Source organism: Erinaceus europaeus, chromosome 13, assembly GCF_950295315.1.
Source record: "Erinaceus europaeus chromosome 13, mEriEur2.1, whole genome shotgun sequence".
In the NCBI taxonomy this organism is placed as follows: domain Eukaryota; kingdom Metazoa; phylum Chordata; class Mammalia; order Eulipotyphla; family Erinaceidae; genus Erinaceus; species Erinaceus europaeus.
In genome coordinates this window covers 49305469-49331455 of record NC_080174.1, presented here as the reverse complement: position 1 = coordinate 49331455, position 25987 = coordinate 49305469, and the positions used below count along the sequence as shown (strand labels likewise).

The window sequence follows — 25987 nt, the reverse complement described above, 5'->3', positions numbered from 1 at the left end:
ACCCAGCACTGAATGGGTACATCATCGACAGCATACATTGAGCTCCATGGAGTACGCCAGGGTGTGTCCCTGTCTCTTCTCCCTCCCCCATGTGCCCTACTAAAGTAAAGAATGAAGGGAGTCGGGCGGTAGCACAGTGGGTTAAGCGCACGTGGTGCAAACTGCAAGGACCAGCGTAAGGATCCTGGTTTGAGCCCCAACTCCCCACCTGCAGGGAAGTCCCTTCACAAGCAGTGAAGCAGGTCTGCAGGTGTCTATCTTTCCCCCTCTCCATCTTCCCCTTCTCTCTCCATTTCCCTCTGTCCTATCCAACAACAACAATAATAATAAAACAAGGGCAACAAAAGGGAATAAATAAATTTAAAAAATAATTTTGGCCTCAGGAGGCCACTTTGCAGTGCTTTTGTGCATTTGTTAGACCCTAGCTCATTCTCTAGTGCTGCATAAGAAAAAAGAAAAGGCTTTTTCCCTTTAGCTTTTGCTATAGCTCTTTATTTCACAAGTAATCTGTTCTTTAATATAAGCAAATGCTAACCATTTCTAAATAAACAAATCATCATAAGGTTATGGTTTTTCTAAAGGAGTTGGGGATCAAGCCCAGAACATGCAAAACATGTTCTACCACTGGGCTACATCCTGGCCCCATTAAACCACCAAAGGGAAATAGTTTTGTGCCCTGTTATTTATGAAACTTGCTGTGGCAAGCTGCTTCTAAAACTTAGTCTATGACTGAATACATGCTGCAGATTCTAGATACGTATACTGTCTATCTCCCCCTCCCCCATTTCTTAGGAAATAAATGTATCTTTTTTAAGTTATATGTTTGTTTTACCACTACATTACATATGATTATGGGAAGTGTAATGTTAGCCCACTGAAACTGATCAATTAAAGTCTGTCTTGGTTGGATTATCCTTACCTTACTTTTGTCTCTTCCTGTTTCAATACCTAGTTATGCTGTTATTGCCTATGGCTGTGCCAGCTGCCCAAAGCTAACCTGTGAGAGGGAAGGCTGCCAGACTGAGTTCTGCTACCACTGCAAGCAAATATGGCATCCAAATCAGACATGCGATATGGCTCGTCAGCAGAGGGCACAGACTTTGCGAGTACGAACCAAACACACTTCAGGTCTCAGTTATGGGCAAGAATCTGGACCAGGTATTTAAGTTGGCATTATCTCATTTTTCTCTTTATTTTGATATTTTATAATATGAGTTCAAAAACTAGGAGAGATTATCTTACTATGTAATCCTGATGTCAGAACAGAAATTATTTGGTAATACTTTTAATGTTACATTTGATAGGCAGTTTTCCTCTATGACTATTATAAATTACTCAACCTGGGTAGAATAGGAATACAGTAAAATCAGATTCTTTTTTTTTTTTTTTTAAGGATGCAGAGAGAGGGAGAGAAAGATAGACCCCTGCAGATCTGCTTTACCTCCTGTGAGGTGACCCCTCTGCAAGAGGGGAACCAGGGGCTCAAACTGGGATCCTTGTGCTTTGTGCCATGTGCACTTAACCCACTGCACTACTGCCCAGCTCCCTTAAAATCAGATTCTCTAGTTGCTACCTTCTTAGTGATGTCTCAAATTGGAGTGCAATTGGATCCTTTTACTAGAAGTTTTTTTGAAGCTTTAATTATGAATAGAAAAACATAACTCGTCTTAAAATTACACTATTTTCCTAAAAGCTTTAAGTGCATTACTGGTTTTGAGAGTAGTGTACAGATTTAAGGAAAAGAAATAATATGGAGTAATGATTCACCTTATATGAGTATCACACGTTCAGTTTCAGCCTTGACAAGTCAAGAGTAATCCTATTTTAAAATGTCAGTGGATTTATTGCCTTTTATAAATGTAGTTTATTTTGGGCCAGGAAGGTAACACAGCAGATAAGGTACTAGATTCTCAAACATGAAGTTCCAAGTTTGATCTCCAACAACCTGTATTAGGGTGATGCTCTAGGTTTGTTTTTTTTTTCCCCTCCTCTTGTGTTAATAAGGGGGAATTTTTTTTTTTAATGTACATCATTCCACTGGTGACATTGGAAGGGGTGGGGAGTGAATAGAAAGAATTTTGCTGTTTAGTTTTTCCTGGAATGGCATAATCTCTTTAAATGTCATTTAAATCTGATAGTTTGTAGCTTGTTGTAAAAATGACCAGGTATATGCTTTAGCGCATACCCACTTGTTTTTAGGTTTTGGATTTGAAGTATCATGGGAAGAAACTATGTATTGTGTTAACAGAAAATCACAGTGACACTTGCTGAGCCTGAAAAAAATGATTTTCCTGAACTAAACATTTCCAAATTTATAGTCAACACCCCTGTTCTTTCTGCAGGACTGTACTTCTGATTCTGTCAGCCTGCTAGCTGGTACAAATTATTTTTCTTAGAATCACCTTTTGGGAAAGTCTTCATGCTCAGAGTGTGACTTAAGTGTTGTGTAAAATGCTAGTTTAGGTATAATACAAGGCTCAATAGAAGACAGGGTCCAGTATATGAAATTTCCTGAAATCTAGACATATCCAGCCTTCCAGGGAAATGGATTGTATAATTTGGATATTTATTTATTTATTTATTTATAGAAAGGAAGCATTGACAAAGCCATAGGATAAGAGGGTGCAACTCCACACAATTCCCACCACCAGAACTCTGTATCCCATCCCCTCCCCTGATAGCTTTCCTATTCTTTATCCCTCTGGGAGTATGAACCCAAGGTCATTGTGGGATGCAGAAGGTGAAAGGTCTGGCTTCTGTAAATTGTTCCCCCACTGAACATGGGCGTTAACTGGTAGATCCATACTCCCAGCCTATCTCTCTCTTTCCCTAGTGGGGCAGGGCTCTGGGGAAGCGGAGCTCCAGTACACATTGGTGGGGTTCTCTGTCCAGGGAAGTCTGGTCGGCATCATGCTGGCATCTGGAACCTGGTGGTTGAAAAGCTGTTATGAATTCTTAATTGCCTCCTTGTTTCTTATATTCTTAGCAATAATAAAATCAAAGTAGATTTAATTGGAGTTATTTTTCTACCTTATTCTTCTCTTCCTTACAGATGACATCAAGCCATGCCCACGATGCAGTGCTTACATTATCAAGATGAATGATGGAAGCTGTAATCATATGACCTGTGCAGTGTGTGGCTGTGAATTCTGTTGGCTTTGTATGAAAGAAATCTCAGACTTGCATTACCTCAGGTGAGATGGGGAATGTGTCCATTGCTTTTATAGTCCTTGTTCTCTTATCAATTTAGGGAAGAGGATGTAAAAAAAAAAAATAGTTGCTTTCTCACTGCAGCATAAAGAAACTGTAAAATATTTCTCTGAAGCAACTCTCTGATCATGTTTTCTCCAGCTCAGCACTTCCAGTGACTGTCTCCATCATTTGCAGATAAGAATTAAATTTTTCCAGCATGGCTTTTAAGGTTTTCCAGAGTCTGGTTCTAACCTACTTTTTCCATTTTGCTTTACTTGATGTTCCCTGTGTTTCTTCTATGTTCTTACCTCCATATTCATTTTCTTTCCTTTGGCTGGAACACTTTCTAATCACATCCCAGCATCTCCCTTTTGTTTCAGACTGCTCAGTTTATTGTGTTTTTTTTTTTTTTTTTAAGTCATGACATTTTTTCTTTTTTTTTTTTTAATATTTATTCCCTTTTCTTGCCCTTGTTGTTTTATTGTTGTAGTTATTATTGTTGTTGTTATTGATGTCGCTGTTGTTGGATAGGACAGAGAGAAATGGAAAGAGGGAGGAGAGAAAGACAGACACCTGCAGACCTGCTTCACCACTTGTGAAGCGAAACCCCTGCAGGTAGGGAGCTAGGGGCTTAAACTGGGATTCTTATGACAGTCCTTGTGCTTTGCGCCACATGCGCTTAACCCACTGTGCTAATTTTTTATTTTTGAGAAAGATGCAGAGAGTGAAAGACACAGAAACACAAGAGAACTGCTCAGCTTGGGCTTATGGTGGTACGGGGGATTGAACCTGGGACTTCAGAGCCTCAGACATGACAGTCTCTTTGCATAACCATTATGCTATCTACCCTCACCCGCAGACTGCTCAGTTATTATCTACCTTTCAAGAGCCACTTAAATTTCATTGCATTTGTGTTGTCTTTCCTGTTTTTTTCTACCACATTCTTTTTTATTGGCATTCCATAAATGTTTCTTTCTCTCTTTTCTTCTTTATTTCTTATGACCGTCAGTGTTATCACTGGGGCTCAGGGCCAACACTACAAATTCACTGCTCCTGGTGGCCATTTTTTCTATTTTTTTTTCTTTCTTTCCCTTTTTTTTTTATTGGGGGATTAATGTTTTACATTCAACAGTAAATACAATAGTTTGTACATGCATAACATTCCCCAGTTTCCCATATAACAATACAACCCCCACTAGGTTCTCTGAATCCTTCTTGGACCTGTATTCTTCCCACCCACCCACCCCAGAGTCTTTCACTTTGGTGCAATACTCCAGTTCCATTTCAGGTTCTACTTGTGTTTTTTTTTTTTTTTTTAATTTCTTTATTGGGGAATTAATGTTTTACATTCAACAGTAAATACAATAGTTTTTACATGCATAACACTTCCCAGTTTCCCATTTAACAATACAACCCCCACTATGTCATTTATCATCCTTCATGGACCTGTATTCTCCCCACCCAACCACCCCATAGTCTTTTACTTTGGTGCGATACGCCAATTCCATTTCGGGTTCTACTTCTGGTTTCTTTTCTGATCTTGTTTTTCAGCTTCGACCAGAGAGTGAGATCATCCCATATTCATCCTTCTGTTTCTGACTTATTTCACTCAACATGATTTTTTCAAGGTCCATCCAAGATCGGCTGAAAATGGTGAAGTCACCATTTTTAATAGCTGAGTAGTATTCCATTGTATATATATACCACAACTTGCTCAGCCACTCATCTGTTGTTGGACACCTGGGTTGCTTCCAGGTTTTGCCTATTACAAATTGTGCTGCCAAGAACATACGTGTACACAGATCTTTTTGGATGGATGTGTTGGGTTCCTTAGGATATATCCCCAGGAGAGGAATTGCAAGATGATAGGGTAGGTCCATTTCTAGCCTTCTGAGAGTTCTCCAGACTGTTCTCCACAGAGGTTGGACAAATTGACATTCCCACCAGCAGTGTAGGAGGGTTCCTTTGACCCCACACCCTCTCCAGCATTTGATGCTGTTACCTTTTCTGATGTATGACATTCTCACAGGAGTGAAGTGGTATCTCGTTGTCTTTATTTGCATTTCTCTGACAATGAGAGACTTGGAGCATTTTTTCATGTGTTTCTCGGCCTTTTGGATCTCTTCTGTGGTGAATATTCTGTCCATGTCCTCCCCCCATTTTTGGATGGGGTTATTTGTTGTCTTGTTGTTGAGTTTGGCAAGCTCTTTATATATGTTGGTTATTAAACTCTTGTCTGATGTATGGCATGTAAAGATCTTCTCCCATTCTGTGAGGGGTCTCTTGATTTGAGTAGTGGTTTCTTTTGCTGTGAAGAAGCTTTTTATTTTTATTTTTTTTTAATTTTTTTTTATTTAAGAAAGGATTAATTAACAAAACCATAGGGTAGGAGGGGTACAACTCCACACAATTCCCACCGCCCAGTCTCCATATCCCACCCCCTCCCCAGTAGCTTTCCCATTCTCCATCCCTCTGGGAGCATGGACTCAGGGTCATTGTGGGTTGCAGAAGGTAGAAGGTCTGGCTTCTGTAATTGCTTCCCCGCTGAACATGGGCGTTGACTGGTCGGTCCATACTCCCAGTCTGCCTCTCTCTTTCCCTAGTAAGGTGTGTCTCTGGGGAAGCTGAGCTCCAGGACACATTGGTGGGGATGAAGAAGCTTTTTAATTTGATGTAGTCCCATAGGTTTATACTTGCCTTAGTCTTCTTTGTAATTGGATTCGTTTCATTGAAGATGTCTTTAAAATTTATGTGGAAAAGAGTTCTGCCAATATTTTCTTCTAAGTATCTGATAGTTTGTGGTCTAACATCCAAGTCCTTGATCTACTTGGAATTTACTTTTGTATTTGGTGAAATACAGTGATTCAGTTTCATTCTTCTGCTTGTTTCAACCCATTTATTCTAACACCATTTGTTGAAGAGACTCTGCTTTCCCCATGTAATAGTCTGGGCCCCTTTGTCAAAGATTAGATGTCCATAGGTGTGGGGGCTCACTTCTGGGCTCTCAGTTCTATTCCACTGGTCAGTGTGTCTATTCATGTTCCAGTACCAAGCAGTTTTGATGACAATGGCCCTATAATACAGTTTGAGATCTGGGAGTGTGATGCCTCCGGTTCTGTTCTTTTTTCTCAAGATTTTCACAATTCTAGGTCTTTTCTGGTTCCAGATAAACATTTGTAGCATTTGTTCTATTCTCCTAAAAAAATGTGCTTGGGATCTTGATGGGGATAGCATTAAATTTGTAGATGGCTTTGGGTAGTATATTCATTTTGATGATATTAATTCTACCAGCCCATGAACATGGAATATCTTTCCACTTCTTTGTGTCTTTTTCAGTTTCCTTGAGTAGTAACATAATTTTCAGTATACAAATCTTTCACTTCTTTGATTAGGTTTATTCATATATATTTTATTGTTTTTGTTGCTATAGTAAAAGGAATTAATTTCTGGATTTAAATTTCTTCTAGCTTAGTGTTTGCATAGAGGAATGCCACTGATTTTTGAATGTTAATTTTGTAGCCTGACACCTTACTGTATTGCCTGATGATTTCCAAAAGCTTCTTACTGGATTCCTTAGGTTTTTCTGTGTATACTATCATGTCATCTGCAAATACGGAGAGTTTGACTTCTTCTCTTCCAATCTGTATCCCTTTAATTCCTTGTTCCTGTCTGATTGCTATGGCAAGAACTTCCAACTCTATGTTGAATAGTAATGGTGATGATAGTGGGCATCCCTGTCTAGTACCTGATCTGAGTGGAAATGCTTCCAGTTTTTCACCATTAAGTATGATGTTGGCTGTAGGTTTGCTATATATAGACTCCACTATCTTCAGGAATTTTCCATCTATTCCCATTTTTTGTAGTGTTTTGATCATAAAGGGATGTTGTATTTTGTCAAAGGCTTTCTCTGCATCTATTGATATGACCATGTGGTTTTGGGTCTTGCTTTTGTTGGTGTGGTGGATCACATTGATTGATTTACGTATATTAAACCAACCTTGCACCCCTGGGATAAACTCCACTTGGTCATGATGAACAATCTTTAATATACTGCTGTATCCGGTTGGCTAGGATTTTGCTCTGTATTTTAGCATCTATGTTCATCAGAGATATTGGTCTGTAGTTTTCTTTTTTGGTTGTGTCCCTGTCTGCTTTTGGTATCAGAGTGATGTTAGCTTCATAAAAGCTGGCAGGGAGTATTCCAGTGTCTTCAATCTTCTGGAAGACTTTTAAAAGTAGAGGTATTAGTTCTTCTTTGAAGGTTTTGTAGAATTCATTTGTAAAACCATCTGGTCCAGGACTTTTATTTTTGGAGATATTTTTTATAACTGTTTCTTTCAATTTCATTAGCTGTGATGGGCCTGTTCATGTTATCCACTTCCTCTTTACTTACTTTTGGAAGTTGGTAGGTATCTAGGAAATCGTCCATTTCTTCCAGGTTCTCTAGCTTGGGGGGCATATAGAAGCCTCGCATGATATGTTGAATTTCTTTAGTGTCTGTTGTGATATCTCCTCTTTCATTTACTATCCGATTTATTTGGGTCTTCTCCCTTTTTTGTTTTGTGAGTCTGGCTAAAGGTTTGTCGATTTTGTTCACTTTTTCGAAGAACCAACATTTACTTTTGTTGATCTTTTGTATGGTTTTCCTATTCTCAATGTTATTTATTTCTGCCCTAACTTTAGTGATTTCTGTCCTTCTGGTTGCTTTAGGGTTCCTTTGTTCTTCTTCTAAGTCTTTAAGATGTGCAATCAGGCTGTTTATTTGTGCTTTTTCTTGTTTCCTATTGTGTGCTTGTATAGCTATGAACTTCCCTCTCAGTACTGCCTTAGCTGTGTCCCAAATATTTTGATAGCTTGTGTCTTCATTTTCACTGAATTCTCAAAACATTTTGATTTCTCCCTTGATTTCCTCTTTGACCCAGAGGTTGTTAAGAGGTGTACTATTGAGCTTCCACATTTTGGGACTATTACTAATCTTTTGTTGATTGTGAAGTGTTAGTTTAATTCCACTGTGGTCTGAGAAGATGCTTAGGATGATTTCAATGCTCTTGAATTTGCTGATGCTGTCTTTGTGGCCTAACATATGGTCTATCCTTGAGAACGACCCATGTGGATTTGAGTAAAATGTGTATTCCAGTTTCTTGGGATGAATGACTCTGAAAATGTCCAATAGTTCTAGTTTATCTATCTCTTCTCTTTTTTTTTAAAGTTTTTATTTATTTGATAGAACAGAGAGAAATTGAGAGATGGGGGAGATAGAGGACGAGAGAGAAAGGCACCCACTTACCTGCTTCACCACTCATGAAGCTTCCCCCTGTACATGGGGAGTGAGGGCTCAAATTGGGGTCCTTGAGCATGATGGGGTATGTATTCAACTGGATGTACTGCCTACCCCAGTGTTTCTTTTTTCTCTTCTTCTTTTTTTTTTACCTCCAGGGTTATTGCTGGAGTTAAATGTTTCTTTATGAGTATCACCATTCATATAGCACTCTAACATTAACTAAACATTAATTAATATAAGTTTCATAAAGCCAGCTACCTTTTTATACTTCCTTGCATGCAGTGAGTTTTCAAAGAATTCATTGAATGACTATTTAACTGCTATCATGAATGAGTTAAGTATTTGCAAGCTTAACATTTACAAGATGGCTGTATAGATGGAACTTTGATTTTAATACAGATTTGAGTACTTACAGTGTACCAACTTGGGGATAAAAGGGGCTAATAAGATATGGCCCTTTTAATTATTATTTTTATTATTGATTTAATAATATTTAACAAGATTGTAGGATAAGATGGGTACAATTCCCACCACCAGAGTTCCATATCCCCTCCATTGGAAGCTTTCCTATTCTTTATCCCTCTGGGACCATAGACTCAGGATCATTATGGGGTGCAGAGGGTGGAAGGCCTGACTTCTAAAATTGCTTCTTTGCTGGACATGGGCGTTGGCAGGTTGATCCATACTCCCAACCTGTTTCTGTCTTTTCCCTAGTGGGGCAGGGATCTGGAGAGGTGGGATTCCAGGGTACACTGGTGAGGTCATCTGCCCAGGAAAGTCAGGTTGACATCATAGCACCTTCAACTTGGTGGCTGAAAAAGCATGAAGATATAAAGCAGAACAAATTTTTAAATAATCAAGAACCTAAAGGCAAGAATATATCAGATGAGATTTGGGGTCTACATAGTGGAAAAAGCTAGTAGGTCTATTTTAGGTATATTCCAAGGGGCCCATGACTTTACAAATTTTTGCCTGAGCCCGACAGATAACATGCAGGTAGACTAAAGGTATTGTCTGATAAGATGGTGTTAAAGAGTTGGAAATAAGACTTACAGGACTAGAAAGCTGAATCTGGGGACCCTTTCAATTGTTTATTTATTTTCCCTTTTGTTGCCCTTGTGTTTTATTGTTGTTATTGATGTCGTCGTTGTTAGGTAGGACAGAGAAAAATAGAGAGAGATGAGGAAGACAGAGGGGCAGAGAAAGATAAACACCTGCTTAACCACCTGTGAAGCTACTCCCCTGAAGGTGGGGAGCTGAGAGCTCCAACCGGGATCCTTACGCCAGCCCTTGCACTTCGCGCCACGTGCAGTTAACCCGCTGCAGCTACCACCTGACTCCTTCAGTTATTTTTTTGTAATATTTATTTATTCCCTTTTTGTTTTATTGTGATAATTGTTGTTGTCATCGTTGTTGGATGGTACAGAGAGAAATGGAGAGAGGAGGGGAATACAGGGGGAGAGAAAGATAAGACACCTGCAGACCTTCACCGCTTGTGAAGTGACTCCCCTGCCGATGGGGAGCCGGGGGCTCGAACTGGGTTCCATATGCCAGTCTTTGCGCTTTGCGCCACCTGCACTTAACCCACTGTGCTACCGCCTGACTCCTGACCCTTTCAGTTATTATCCCATCTAGTAGGGAAGCTACTAGTGGGACAAAGGGAATGAGCAGAAATGGTTGACATGGAAGAGCTGACTGTAAAAGTAGTCAAAATCTTGTACAAACTCAATATAAAGGTTTAATGAAATCTTTTTATATCCTTTCCAGGAATGTGATTTATTGTAGATGTTGGATATTGTAGGACATATGCCAAGAAAACTATGCAAATCAGTGTTAATTGTAAGGCACTTGGATAAGATGTCAAGTGGTGGCTGTGCAAATAGTATCAAGGAAACTGAATCAGAGTTGTAGGATTAGGGAGGACTGAGTTCACCAGGGGTTAAAAATGGAAGTTTGAAGTCTGCCAGATTTTCTTTACAAAAATAAAACATAGAGCTTTCAATAGTGTGGTCTTATACTTTGCTCCATGTTATAAAATATATCCATTTTTAAATAACTTTTTGTAACTGCTAATCACTCCTGTTGAAAAGAAGGTTCATATTCTTGAATCAACCATCTGGTCATAAAGCTGAGGTTGTAATGTAACTATTAACTTCATTATGTTTTCTCTACAGTCCCTCTGGCTGTACATTCTGGGGCAAGAAACCATGGAGCCGAAAGAAGAAAATTCTTTGGCAGCTGGGCACATTGATTGGTGCTCCAGTGGGAATTTCCCTCATTGCTGGCATTGCCATTCCTGCCATGGTCATTGGCATTCCTGTTTATGTTGGTAGAAAGGTAAGATATGCTGAGTTCTGTGCATGTTGCGTCTTAGGTTTGTTCATAAAGGTTTGAAAGAAATAGGAAGAGCTTATATTTTTCAGAGGTGCCTGAAAACTGGTTCTTGGATAAAAATAACTTTAATTTCCTTTTTTCTTCACCACTGCTTTGTGTCTGTAAAATTCCACTGTTCCCAGCGGGCCCTTTTTCCTACCAGATAGAGGGCCAGAGACCAGGAAAGAAAGAAGGAAGGAAGGAAGGAAGGAAGGAAGGAAGGAAGGAAGGAAGGAAGGAAGGAAGGAAGGAAGGAAGGAGTGAGTGAGTAGAGGCCACAACATGACACCACCACTCATGAAGCTTTCCCTTTGTATACATACTGCTCCCATGTAGTAAACAGAAATTTGAAACCTGAGACCTAGCACATGATAAAGTGAGCTCCCTACTGTGTGACTGTTCTCCCAGTATGACCCTGCACTCTTATTTTCTTTATTTTCTCAGAATTAATTTATGTTTCCCACTGGGGCTTCATGCCCACATGACTCCAGATTCCAATAATCCTAGTACCCCCCTCCCCCTTAAGATAAAAGGTGAGAGAGCTGGAAGTCGGGCGGTAGCACAGCAGGGGGGTGCAAAGCACAAGAACTGGTGGAAAGATCCCGGTTCGAGCCCCCGGCTCCCCACCTGCAGGGGAATCGCTTCACAGGCAGTGAAGCAGGTCTACAGGTGTCTTATCTTTCTCTCCCCCCTCTTTGTCTTCCCTTCCTCTCTCCATTTCTCTCTGTCCTATCTAACAGTGGCAACATCAATAACAATAGTAACTACAACAACAATAAAAAACAAGGGCAACAAAAGGGAAAATAAATAATATATATATAAGAGGTGAGGACTAGGGAGACAGAAAAGCAAAACCATGACATCTCTATTTCTTTTTTCTTTTTTACCTCCAGGGTTATTGCTGGGGCTTGCACTATGAATCCACTGCTCCTGAAGGCCATTTTTGTTGCTACCCTTGTTGTTGTCAGTGTTATTGTTGCCATTGCTGCTGTTGTATAGGACAGAAAGAAATCAAGAGAGAAGGGGAAAACAGAGGGGGAGAGAAAGACACCTGCAGACCTGCTTCACCTGCTATAAAGCGACCCCTCCCCCCGCTGGTGGGGAGCTGGGAGTGTGTTGGGGGGCCTCAAACCAGGATCCTTACACTGGATCCTTGCACTTTGCGCCATGTGCGTTTATGTGCGTTTAACCCGCTGCGCCACTACTCAGCCCCCATCTCTTATTTCTTTTGAAGCTTCCCCTTTGCATGGTATGTTGATGTGGTGGCCAGAGGCTCAAACTCTTAGAGCATGTCCTAGAGCATGGTAAGGTATGCTCTGCTAGGTGAGCTATCTCCTGGCACCCTAACCACAGAACTTTCATAGACCCCTGAGGGAGCTGAAAGTTCTTATTAATAAGCTGGATCTGGTTTTTGTCTCAGTGATTAAAAGGTGAAATACTGGGCAGGGGAGATAGTACATAGGGCTTGCATGCAAGAGGTTCCAGCTTTGATCCTCATCCTTTAATAGCTAGAGCTTGAACACTACTCTGGTCAAAAATAAAATAAAATAAATGAGGGTGGGGGTAGGTAGCATAATGGTTATGCAAACAGACTTTGATGCTTGAGGCTCCAAAGTCCCAGGTTCAATCCCCTGCATCATCATAAGCCAGAGCTGATCAGTGCTCTGGTAAAAACAAAAATAAAGTAAAAGTTGAAATTTGTACCTCACTCCTGTGAGTTACTTTGTCTTTCCCTGTATTTTGAAAAAAAAAAAGGGGGGGGAGGGTTTATATCTTCCTGGTCTGAATTAGGTTAAAATTTGAGAAAGATACTTGAGAGTTGGGGGTGTTTTTATATAGATCACTTATAAAAGAATATTCACATGTCCTTTGTCTCCTGGCAAAAAAAGATAGCTGTCCTTACCTGCTAACCTGGATTTGGATTTTTCTTTCTGTTCTTAGATTCACAGCAGATATGAAGGAAGGAAAACCTCCAAACATAAGAGAAATTTGGCTATCACAGGTGGAGTGACCTTATCAGTCATTGCATCCCCGGTTATTGCTGCAGTTAGTGTTGGTAAGCTAGCAGGGATGAAAACTCCCTCTTTCTCTTCTATTCATTCCTTCTCTATTCTTCTTTTCTCTCCCACTTCCTCTCCCTCTTTTTTCTATATCATCAACTCTCGCCTTCAGTCGTCACTAACTTTTCTGATGGTAGCAGTTTATTGAATTGGCCAGGTATTTCTCCCAGAAGGCTCCTATATTTAGTGCCAAATCCATTTTAATAATTCACTATATTAGGCACTGCTGTTATGATTATAGACTACACTAAATTATGAGAATTTTGCATCTTTTACTCTAAAATTAATGTCTGCAACTCAGTCTGGCACAGGTAAATATATGACTTAAAGAACTTTAAGACCTAGTTTTTCACCTTTGTTTTCTTTTCTACTTGAAATGGAACCCAAAAAATTAACTTTTATTTTGATTTGATTAATGTCTTACAGTATTTTGGGAGACATTATAGTTTGCTTCCGAATGACAATAATACAGCTAAAGGTAGCCTTAATTGTTTTACATGTATTGATTTAATCCTCACACAGCACGGTAATTTGCCCAACATCACTTAATTGGAACAAAACCCAGTGCAGGGGCTAGGTTTAAGCCTTTGATTCCCACCTGCAGGGGTGAAGTTTCACACATGCTGCAGGTGTCTCTCTTTCTCCCCCTAACTTCCTTCCCCTTCCTAATTTTTCTGTCTCTATTCAAAATAAATAAATTTTAAAAAATAAAAAAAAATAAAAACCAGTGTAGATCCTGTGTTCTTAACAACTAAGCCATTCTTACATAGCATTAAATTTTTGGAATTAACACTCTTAGACATTCTCAACCATAATTTGTCACTTACTCAATGTTTGGTTATTGATTGGTTTTTGGATTAGCACATCAACGATGAATAGAAGAGAGAGATGAAAATAATATATACTTACTATGCTAGGTATTGTATTGGGTTGTTAGAAAAGTCAAGATAGGGGCCGAGCAATGGCACACCTGGTTGAATACACAGGTTTACAATGTGCCAAGGACCTGGTTTCAAGCCCCTGGTCCTCACCCTGCAAGGGAAGCCTCACAAGTGCTAAAGCAGAGCTGCAGGTGTCTCTTTCTTTCTCCCTGTCTATCTCTCCCTTCCTTCTTAATTATTCTGTCTCTGTCCAATAAATAATAAAAAATATATATTTTTTAAAGTTATGATGCAGTTTTGTGTAGAAAAATACATCATGATTTTACCAACAACCCAATATATGCATATGCGCTTCCTTTTTTTAAAATCTTTATTTATTTATTGAATAGAGACTATCAGAAGTGAGAGGAAGAGGGAGCGCGACACCTGCAGCCCTGCTTCACAACTTGTAAAGCTTTCCCCATAAAGGTGGGGATGGGGCCCGAACCCCAGACCTTGCACATTGTAACATCTGCTCAACCGGGTGCACCACCACCAGCCCCTGTGCACTCCCTTTTGATCACTGGTAACTACGAGGAGGTTATGTCTAAGGTTATACTGCTACTAAATTGGTGCCAGGATTCTATCCAGACTTTTGTGACTAGTCTAGTCAACATTGTCTTATACCAGGCTACTACCTTTTTGTAATAGCTGTCTACTGTGTTTGCCTGCTCCTTTATAAAATGACTTACCTGTGTCTAGGGCAGGAAGAATTTAGGGCAGTTGCAGCCTGGTGACCTGCTGACACGTTTCCTTCTCTTCCCCTAGGTATTGGTGTTCCCATTATGCTAGCATATGTCTATGGGGTTGTGCCTATTTCTCTCTGTCGTGGAGGTGGCTGTGGAGTTAGCACAGCTAATGGAAAAGGAGTGAAAATTGAGTTTGATGAAGATGATGGTCCAATCACAGGTAAAAGAAATAATTTAGCTTCCCTTGGAATTTATGGATGACAAGATAAAAATCAGTAATTTACATTTTACCAAGAGATTGTCCTTGGGTTGCTTTGGATAATGAGCTTTGTAGTAGATAAAGTATTTTTAGCTTTTCATTTCTTTGTTCCAGAGTTTTTAGGTTAATTCCTGTGCTGCTTGCCTCCCTGTGGCAGGTACAAACTAGTAGAATTCTCAGTAACTTCAAGTATGCTGGCAACATTAGTGATTACAATAAAGGTCTTGTATCTGCACAGTCCTTTATAATTTTCAGGTGATTTTACATAGTTATTATCTCACTTGCCTTTTATGATGGCTCTATGAAGAGAGAGGGCAGTGACTATTATTATCCCAATGTAATGAGAACTTCTATAAATCTTTGTCTCATCTGTTCAGTGGGCTTAACGGTTTCTGCACAGCTGGATGAGACAAGGGACTCTTTTGACTCCTACTTCGATCTCTTTCCTGTTATCATATTAACAAGCCTGGTGCAGAGATCCCCAAAGGTTTTTCAAGCCTAAATGTATTTGGACATCATGTTTGGTTAAATGGCATCTGTTGTACAATGGAAGGAATAGTGAACTTGGAAACAGAATTGTAGTTTTGTGTGACTAGACATGATGTTGGACAAGTCATGTAGTTCTAAGCCTTCATTCCCTCATCTAAGATGAGGACTTATTAATGCTTAGTTACTGGGAAGATGAAATATAAACAATGCAGCTGGGAAGGTAATTCAGCTGGTTGAGCTTTGGCTTTGCATGCCTGAAGCTCCTGGTTTGATCCCATGTACCAGAGTAGTGTTCAGACTTGTCTCTCTTCTTCCTTCATTCTCCTGTGAAACTCTTTCATGTATAAGAAGCCAGTGTTTATAGAATACAAACATATTACACAACCAACCGGTGGTAACTGTACACAATAACTGCTCATTAAGTGAATAAATTACTGTTTTTAATACATTGCTCTCTTAAATTGAGGTGCTTGGTTCTATCCCCAGTGGCAGATGCCTGGCGAGCCCTCAAGAATCCCAGCATCGGGGAAAGTAGCATTGAAGGTCTGACAAGTGTATTGAGCACCAGTGGAAGCCCTACAGATGGACTCAGCGTTATGCAGGGTCCATACAGTGAAACAGCCAGCTTTGCAGCCCTCTCTGGGGGCACACTGAGTGGTGGCATTCTTTCCAGTGGCAAGGGAAAATATAGCAGGTAAGTAAACAGGTAATTTCTTATTGAGTCATTGGAATTCTAGTTGTAGCATACCCGTGTTTAGTTATTTCTCTGTGCCAAACATGTTCCATCCATAGATTAATTTATTTTCAATTAATCATCAATCGTGCCCTCCCTCACTTTCATAATTAGAAAACCCAGGGCCAGGCGGTAGCACATCTGGTTGAGCGCACACACTACAGTGCACAAGGACCCAGGTTCAAGCCCCTGGCCCCATCTGCAGGGGGAAAGCTTCACAAGTGGTGAAACAGGGCTGCAGATGTCTCTCTCCCTCTCTATCCCCCCCCATACTTATCAATTTCTCTCTATCTGATAAATAAATAAAATATTAAAAAATAAAAATTAGAAAACAGACTCAAAGGTTGTGATTAATACAAAGTTCAGTCTTTTTTTTTTTTTTTCCTCCAGATTTATCACTAGGGCTTAGTGCCAGCACCATAAATCCACTGCTCCTGGAGGCCATTTTTCCCATTCTGTTGCCCCTGTTGTCGTTGCTGTTATTGTTATAGCTGCTGTTGTTGTTGTTGGGACAGAGAGAGATCGAGAGAGGAGAAGAGAAAGATAGACACCTGTAAACCTGCTTCACGGCTTGCAAAGCAAACCCCCTGCAGGTGGGAAGCTGGGGGCTCAAACCAGGATCCTTATTGCTGGTCCTTATGCTTTGCGCCACGTGCGCTTAACCAACACTGCACTACCGCCCAGTCCCCCAATCTTTATTTTTATTTTTCACCAGAGCACTGCTCAGCTCTGGGATATGGTGGTGCAGGGGATTGAACCTGGGACTTTGGAGCCTCAGGCATGAGAGTGTTATTTGCATGTTGTCTACCCCGCCCAGGTTCAGTCTTTCCACTGCGCCATAGCAACTCCATAAAAAACAGTCTTGACTTTATATATACTGGCATTTGGGAAAGGAAAACACACATTTATGTAGAATTCTCAAGACTGTGTTCTCTATATGGTCTGTCACTGGCTTTCAATTGAACATCAGTGCTGTATCTTACTGGCTATTGGTGTTACGATCCTACATAGAAAAATTGTCATGATTTTTCCAGCAGCACAATATTATCTGAAAGACCTTGAATTGAAGAAGATAAAAGGTGGGGTGTCCCCAGCTCATGCTAAGAGTTAAATTAAGATGAGTTGGCAAAAATTACAGAGGTTGATTCAAGCAATATTTGCTAGGTGGATTGGATTCTATGGCTGATGTATATGCATTTTTTTAAGGGAAAAAAACAGAATAAGAACTCTGTCCCAGAATTGTGGTCTGGGAGGTGGTGCAGTAGATAAAGCATTGTATTCTCAAGCGTGAGGTTCTGAGTTCAGTCCCCAGCAGCACATGTACCAGAGTGATGTCTGGTTCTTTCTCTCCTCCTGTCTTTCTCATTAATAAATAAATTCTAAAAAAAAAAATTAAAAAAAAAAAAAAGCAGAAGAAGAACTCTGTCCCAGAATCAATAAATTAGAATCTCCTGGAACATGGACTTAAGGATTGGTATTTTGGAGGCTAGGTGGTAGCACACCCAGTAGAATGCATACATTGCCATGCTCAAGGAACTAGGTTCAAGTCCCTGGTCCCAACCTACAGGGAGGAAACTTTATAAGAGGTGAAACAATGCTGCAGATATCTCTCTCTTCCCCCCAACCCCTCTTCCTCCAACTTTCCTCTAGTTTTTCTCTGTCTCTAAGAAAGCAAAAAGAAGAAAGCAAAAAGAAAAAATGGATAAAGGAAGGAAAAAAAGAAAGATAAACTTCCTGGGGCCAGGTGGTGGTGCACCTGGTTGGGTGCACATGTTACAGTGTGCAAGGGCCCAGGTTGGAGTCCCTGGCCCCCCATCTGCAGGGGAAAGCTTCACAAATAGTGAATCAGTGCTGCAGGTGTGTCTCTCCCTCTCTATCACCCCCTTCCCTCTCAATTTCTGACTCTCTGTCCAGCAAATAAATAAATAAATATTTTTTAAAAAATTTTTTTTAAAAAAGACAGACTTCCTGGGAGTAGTCAATTTGTCATGTAGGTACTCAGTCTCAGCAGTAACTCTGGAGGAAAAAAAAAAAAAAAATTCTGAAAAACCTCCCCGGGGGGCTAGGCCACAACTCACCTGGAAAAGCACCTATTACCACACACAAGGGTTTAGATTCAGTCAAGCTCCACCTGCAGAGGGAAAGCTGCATAAATGGTAAAGCAGTGCTGCAAATGTCTTATCTTCTCCACCAAGAACAGTGAAGTCTTCGTGCAGGCACTGAGCCACAGCAATAAGCTTGGTGGCAGAGAGAGAGAGCTGGGAATCAAACTCAGGACCTCATGCTTGAGAGTCCAACACTTTATTCACTGTGCCACTTCCTGGACCACATAGATAAAATCTTTAAAAAAGAGAGAGGGAGTCAGGCGGTAGTGCAGCAGGTTAAGTGCACATGGCGCAAAGTGCAAGGACCAGCATAAAGATCCAGGTTCAAGCCCCCAGCTCCCCACCTGCAGGGGTGTCGCTTCACAGGCAGTGAAGCAGGTCTGCAGGTGTCTATCTTTCTCTCCCCCCTCTCTGTCTTCCCCTCCTCTCTCCATTTCTCTCTGTCCTATTGTAACAGCGACACTAATAACAACAACAATAAAAAACAAGGACAACAAAAGGGAAATTAAATATTAAAAAAGAGAGAGGAAGAAAGAAAAGACCTACCCAGGTTCACATTTTGGAACCAACTAATTCTGAAAACAATTCTGTGGAAGAGATGGAACTAGAAACTAGAACCCAGGTCTTTCTGACTTGATGCATTTTCTATCACACTTCCTGGGATGTGGCACGTTTTTGAAGGGCATGAGACTGGAGAGGCTTGGTAGTTGCTTGAATGGTGTTTGTATGCCATTGGTAGTTGCTTAAATGTGCAGCTGTGAGCTGCTGACCTGTTTGTATATCATTTGTTAGGGGATCCCCCCCCCACTGTGTGCTTTCTTAAAACCAACACCTCTGTAAATGAGTAGACAGACATAATTGGAGACTGACTTGCTGAAACTACAGCTTAGCTGGTCCAGCTGTTCCAGTTCTGTGAAAGCCTTTTATAGGAAGTAAATGAGTCAGATGGGTTTGACTGTGAAATCCATTATGAGGAAACACTTAAGTGTGCAGCAAAATGGTATTGGAAACCAACAAAGGAAATAGTTACGGCTTTGCATCTCTGAGACACCATTTAGAAAGCTTGCTGCTCTTTTAGGAAGTGGGATACTGTTTGTCCTTCAGTTTGATTACATTTGAGTTCCTGTAATATGCAAGAAACAAAGGGTAAAGTGTAGGTATGTGGCTTTCTTAGATGCTCATAAACAAGTAGGAGATGGGTATATTGTTATAATAAATAGTACTGTGGCCATGCTTGGCTGAAAGAGTGAGGGGAGGAGATTCTTTTTTGTAAAAGACTTAAGATGAGTTTGTCTCACAGAGAAATGAAACTTCCAGAGAGGGGATAATAATGTGTATAATCATGGAGGCATAGAATGTATATTGGTGTGTGAGGAAAGAAATTTCTGAATGATTATGATTTAGGATCTATGATAAGAGGTGCAACTGGATAAAGAGCTTGGAGATAGATTGAGGAGTACTTTAAATGCCTGTTGGTGGTAGGGAACCGAGAAAGAACTGTTAGTGTTTGAGCCTTTGTCTACCTTGGCATTGATCTGGAAATTGTTGGACTTGGACTTGGACTACTAGAAAAAGAGCCAGAGTGTGATTGAGGCAGAAGGTGTTGACGACCTGAAGTTAAGAAGTAGCAGTGGGTATGGAAAGGAGGGGACAATTTCAGTAGATATTTAAGAGAAGAAAACTATGTGTATCTGTCTGAACTACCTGATAACTAGAGAAGGTTAGAGCTATTCAAGAGAATAATGTGCCAGGGAGCAGCTTGTGTCAGAATACCCAGGCCTCATATTAACTTAAAGTCCCCTCTTTACACAGGTTAGAAGTCCAAGCCGATGTCCAAAAGGAAATTTTCCCCAAAGACACAGCCAGTCTTGGTGCAATTAGTGACAACGCAAGTACTCGTGCTATGGCCGGTTCCATAATCAGTTCCTACAATCCACAGGACAGGTATGTGAACAGTCAGATATCCAGGAGAGGTTGGTTACCTTTTTTTGTTTTCTTTCTTTTTTTTTTTTCTTCGCTTGGGTACTAGGCTTCAGGAGCTCAACATCTCATGACAGGACTTAGTACCTACCACCTAGTGGGACCTATAGTTTGTGTACCTGTGAATCTATTGAGCAAGTTCTTCATTGCAGAAGTGGTATCTCTTGATTGGTTCTTCTTAGCATATGATTATTGTGAATGGATTTTTCCCCTCCTTTTTTGCTTCTGTTTTTGTGAGTAAAAAGGTGTAATTGTTTACCTAGAACTTTAAGAGCTAGATTGCTGTTCACTGGTGTCTGTGAGTCTACAGTTTCTGCTCTCATTGCCATATGCTTCATGTGGCTTCCATAGCCTATTTTTCTTAATGTTTGAGAAGCTAGTTTATCTAGTGTGGTGTGGTTACAACTGGTTCATTTTGTGGCACAAATAGTGAAAAGCTATGAATATTCATATGATAGTTGAAGCTCTTCGTTGAATTTTGGAAAGTCTTTCATTTGGCTAAAAATGTTTGAAGAGGTGTATGTGTTTTAAATCAATGAATAGGATCTAGTTGTTTTTCTTCGTATTTGAGTACTAGGTACAATTTTTTAAATTTTTTTCTAAAAGTGAGCTCCAGTCTACTGTTTTGTTTGCCTATTCTTTTGGACTTCCTAATCCTGAACCCACCAACTGCTTTTACCAACAGGTATAGCATGACTCATGCATGACTCAGCAAAGTGGATTTTGTCTCCACAGAGAATGCAACAATATGGAAATCCAAGTGGACATTGAAGCCAAGCCAAGTCACTATCAGCTGGTGAGTGGTAGCAGCACAGAGGACTCACTCCATGTTCATGCTCAGATGGCAGAGAATGAAGAAGAAGGTAGTGGTGGTGGTGGTGATGGTAGTGCCGGTGGTGGTAGCGGCGGCGGCAATGGCAGCGGTGGCAATAGTGAAGAGGATCCCCCCTGCAAACACCAAAGCTGTGAGCAGAAAGACTGCCTGGCCAGCAAACCTTGGGACATCAGCCTGGCCCAACCAGAGAGCATCCGCAGTGACCTGGAAAGCTCTGATACACAGTCAGATGATGTGCCAGACATCACCTCAGATGAGTGTGGCTCCCCTCGCTCCCATACGGCAGCCTGCCCTGAAACCCCCAGAGCCCAAGGTGCACCAAGCCCAAGTGCCCACATGAACCTCTCTGCCCCAACAGAGGGGAAGACTGTCTTGAAGCCAGATGGTGCAGAAGTCAGAGTATGAAGTGGAATGAATGCTCCTGTTCTGAGAAGCACACTTGTAACTGCATCTTTTGGAATCTTTTGCGGGGGGTGGGAGGGCTGGGAGGCAGGTATTTACATATTTTATTTCAAATATCCTCTGGTCACAGTCCCCCCCCAGGGAAATTCTGAGAAATTTGGAAATTTCTTACTAGATAAAACATGGAAATTTTGCCCTTCGTCCCATCCTTTTCCCCATCTTTTTCTAGTTTTAATTTATTGGTTAAACTGATGGTGGCGATCTGTGAGATGTGTCAAAGAGTGTACAGATGTATGTGTGTATATTGTATGTATGCTAACATATTACTGAAGGACACATTTTAATAAAGATTTCTGTTGTAAATCAACTCATCTCATTTCCTTGGCTTAGATAGTTACACAGAGCCAAGTGTCTAATGGAAACAGGCCACTATGTCTTGAACAATTTCTAGTTTTTAATTTTCGGAATCCAGGGAAGAAAGAACTTATTCTGGTCAGACTGCAGTGGAGTCATCTATAAAACCAGTGACTCCTAGAATGACAGAAAGCAAAGTTAGATTTGCTTCATAGGCAATTACACTGAAGACTTAAGCTGAGTCAGTCAGATAAAGAAGCTATAGATTCAGATAAACCTTGTTTACCCTCTAGAGGCAGCTGTGCACTTTCATGTTGAAAGTTTTTTCTCCCCTTTCCCACATAATTTATAATAACATAAATATACTTCAGAATTGGGAAGAGATGACATATCTAGCCGCTGTTTAGAGATCCAGTGAATGAAGTAGGTTATAAGTTGGTGAACAAGAAAAAATGGTCTGGGTCTTCACTACCACCACCAAGCAATAAAACCTAGATAGATGTTTATTGTTCTCTTAACTTAACACTTCCTGTTCCAAAAAGTTTTAAGTAAGAGGTACTAAGGAATCTGACTAAAATTTGTAATGAAATTAGTATGGCTTAGCTTCAGAATTTTAACATTTTTTAAAATTTATTTTCCCTTTTTTTTTTTTAATTGTTGTAGTTACTATTGTTGTCATCTCTGTTGGATGGAACAGAGAGAAATGGAGAGAGGAGGAGAAGACAGAGAGAGAAAGATAGACACCTGCAGACCTGCTTTACCGCCTGTGAAGCAACTCTCCTGCAGGTGGGGAGCCGGGGGCTTGAACCAGAATCCTTATGCTGGCCGTTGTGCTTTGCATCACGTGCACTTAACCTGCTGTGCTACCACCCACTTTTTTTTTTTTTTACACTGAAGCAATGCTCAGCTCTGGTTTATGGTGGTGCGGGGGATTGAACCTGGGACTTCAGAGCCTCAGGCATGAAAGTCTTTTTGTATAATAGTTATGCTATCTACACTCACCCATATTTAACTTTATTTGATCTGATAATGCATAAGAATTATAGTAAGTTAGAATTTTGGTTGTGCCTAGAATTATGGCTTTAGAAATGAAAACTCGTGCACAATATGGCAGAAAAGTTAATATATTTGTGAAATCCTTATATAAGATCCCAAATGTGGTAATAACTTACTTTGTTATCTATGTGTTATTTACTCTCTCATACCCCTGATTTCCCTAATTCTTGACAGAATTACTTTTCTATCACCTTGGGCATGGGCCCAGAGGAAGAATTGAAAATATTCTTTCCTAAGGGCCAGATGGCTTTCTGTTTCCTTTCACAGATGTACCTGCTCTTTGTCTTCTTGGCCTGTGCTTTAACAATGACGATGATGTATCTGGACAACAGCTGACTTGGAAGAGTCTTATTTCTTGGGCATTGCAGCCACACTTAGCACGTTTCCCTGAACCTGGGAGAGGAAATGCTGTTAGTGACTGTGGGTCTCTGGAAGAAAGCCCCTTAGAGGGGGTGTCCTTGTGTGAAAAATGGAACCTGCTGGGAAAAGGGGCAGTCTGGAAACCTGCCGTGCGAATTGTCAACTCAAGATTTGTAATTCTCTTGAAGAGTCCTCTAGAGAGCAACTAAAGCCTCACCTAGAGAGATTAAAAAAAAAAAAAAAAAAAAGTCTGTTGGAAGGGCAGAGTTTGCCGCCAAACTTATTCTTGGCTCCACTTATTACTACTGTGAGACTTGGGCAACTTACTCTGTTTTCACTTAGGGAAAAAAAAAAAAAGGAGTAGTAATCCTAATTATGGATGTCATGTAAAGATTAAGTGAGATGGCATACTGAAAATGGCTAGGAATTTTTCCTCTTGTAAAATAAGAAGGGAGGAACTGGGTATCAATGAAGAAAAGGCCTAGACTCTAAACTCTACATTATGAAATCTAAACTTCTAATCTTTTGTGACATTTATTTTATCTCTTAGACATTGTTAGTTGATGAAAAAGCCCATCAGCACCACCTGGAGGAAAACAGAATTAATGCACTGGAAAATCTGGTTCTAGGGGAAGAACATTCACACGAGGCGTAATGTACAATGGCCCTTAGTGAAGCAGTCTTGTTCTATTTGAACATACACTCGCACAAACTGTAGCAGGATATATGGTTTAGAACAAAGTTGAATTGAGAGTTGTAGATTAAATTGAAGAAGTGGATGGGACGAGGCTAAAATTGGAAACAGGCATCTTTGGTCACCAGTCTACTTGGATAGGCCAATGGAAAGAAGTTTGTCATATAGTATATGGGTATGTTAGCATTCTGATCTCTTTGTAATGTACTTTTCTGTGCTGCAGAATCTGGAAAACTAAAAGCATGTCTTAAACCCTTGAAAACAAGGCTCTGGATGTATTTAAATTTTACCAGTTACATGCACAAAGAAGGCGGTGTGCAAGGGGAAAGTGATTCAGCGATCATTTTCAGCTACTTAGTTTTAAGGATGCAGAGACCTTATGTTTTCCTTAAATGATGTTGTAATAGCCATTATTAGCTTTGCGGGTGTTGAAGGGCGTCCTGATCCATAAATAAGTTTGCAATGTATATCCATGTAGTCTGTGTGGTAGCGTGATTCTCACCTTTCTGGTGGTGGCAGATATAGCAGCTCCCATGCTAGATTAATTCTCGGAGTCTTCTGGAGACCCACCATGTCCATTCACTCTCTCTCCATTTCCTGTAGGAACCTAAATTTATTTGTATTGAATTATTTTTTACTTAAAATAAGAAGGGTTCTCTGCAACAATGAAATAACTGATAAGAGTATTTAGTTCTAAAAGTGGTGATTAGCAATAAGCCCTCTAGGCTGGGACCCTTAGATTACTCAGAACTAAGATGGGACTAGTAAGATAACTCACCTGGGAAGGTACCTTCATGCAACCCACATTTGAGGCCCTGCCCCCACCCCCACACTTGGCAAAGTTTGGTGCTTTAGTGTCTTTTCCTTTCTGAAAAGATAGACCCAGAGTGGTGAAGCCCCAGCAACAGCAAAAAACAGAACAAAAAAACTTGGGACCTGGTAAAGTGCGCTTATTACAATGCATAAGGACCTGCAGGGTGGGAGCTTCATAAGTGAAGAAACAATGTTGCAGGTCTCTCTCCCCTACTCTCCTTGCCTCTCAATTTCTCTTATCTCTATTTAAAAAAAAAATAGAAAAAAAAAATCAACAGTAGAGGTGAATTTAACAGGCACCAAGCACCACCAATAATCCTGCTAACAATTAAAAAAAAAAAATCTTGTCATTGGGAAATTGTAAACAACTAGGCTTATAGGTCACATAACGTGAAATGTTTTGGTTTTTTATATCTTAGCCTTTTTTTTTTTTTTTTTTACCAGAGCATTGCTCAGCTCTGCCTTGCAGTTCTTCTTCTAGCGTTTGCCCTTCTTCCGTAGCCAGTCAACAGCGTCAGGTTGAGCCTGATGTAAAGTTTCGAGACCTCCTTTGAATCTGGAGAGGTGGCAGTCGTTGACTATGTGGGTCATAGTCTGTCTGTAGCCGCAGGGGCAGTTCGGGTCGTCTCTGGCTCCCCAGCGATGGAACATAGCGGCGCACCGGCCATGGCCTGTTCGATAGCGATTGAGGAGAGCCCAATCATAACGTGCTAGGTCAAAGCCGGGTTGACGCTTGCAGGGGTCTGTGATGTGCCTTGCAGTGATGCAGAGGATTAAACCTGGGACTTTGGAGCCTCAGGCATGAGAGCCTGTTTGCATAACCATTACGCTAGCTACTTCTACCCTAAAGTGAAATATTTTACAGGAAAGACTTTGGCAGATCAAGTGACTGCTACAATAGACAGTCGGTAGAAACTGAGGACAAAAAATGTAGCTGTGCCAGAGAGGTTAAAGAAAATGAAAGTTAGGAGCCGGGTGGTAACACATCTGATCGAGCACACATTACAATGTGCAAAGACCCAGGTTCGAGCCCCTGGTCCCCACCTGCAGGGGGAAACCTTTGGGTGGCGAAGCAGTGCTGTAGGTGTCTGTCTCCCCTTCCCTCTTGATTTCTGGCTGACTACCCATTACATAAAGATACAAGAAGAAAAGAAAATGAAGGTCTAAAGAGTATTACATTTCCGACTCCGGTATATATGGGAGAGCCCCCAAAGGACCTTTTGTACCCATAATGCTATGCGTGTGAAAATCAGAAATTTCTGGGATATTTATAATACAAGTGGGACTAAAGACAAATTGGGCATTGTTTGGAAGAGTGGGACTCTGACATGAGCAAGGACTTGGAAGGCAAGAACTTGTGTGGACTTGGATAAATCTTAGTGTTCTGAACCC

The 25987-nt window shown here is 40.6% G+C and overlaps 1 protein-coding gene across 6 annotated transcripts in view; it reads left to right on the top strand.

The window, feature by feature from the left end:
* The window catches only part of RNF19B (ring finger protein 19B), a 46391-nt gene extending 22142 nt beyond the window's left edge, over nt 1-24249 (top strand). Inside the window, exons 2-10 of one of the 6 annotated variants that reach the window (XR_009553780.1) lie at nt 953-1158; nt 3053-3194; nt 10648-10810; nt 12788-12902; nt 14595-14735; nt 15750-15957; nt 19914-20045; nt 20767-20877; nt 22996-23059. Coding sequence is in view for 5 of the 6 variants with exons in the window: in XM_060205811.1 (XP_060061794.1) it covers nt 953-1158; nt 3053-3194; nt 10648-10810; nt 12788-12902; nt 14595-14735; nt 15750-15957; nt 19914-20045; nt 20817-21321 (1612 nt within the window). In the remaining variant the exon portion in view is untranslated. Of the gene's footprint in view, nt 1-952; nt 1159-3052; nt 3195-10647; nt 10811-12787; nt 12903-14594; nt 14736-15749; nt 15958-19913; nt 20046-20766; nt 21686-22995 lie in introns of those variants that run through there. The other 5 variants (XM_060205813.1, XM_060205815.1, XM_060205811.1 and 2 more) reach the window with 5 other exon arrangements.
* The last annotated feature ends 1738 nt before the right edge of the window (nt 24250-25987 follow it).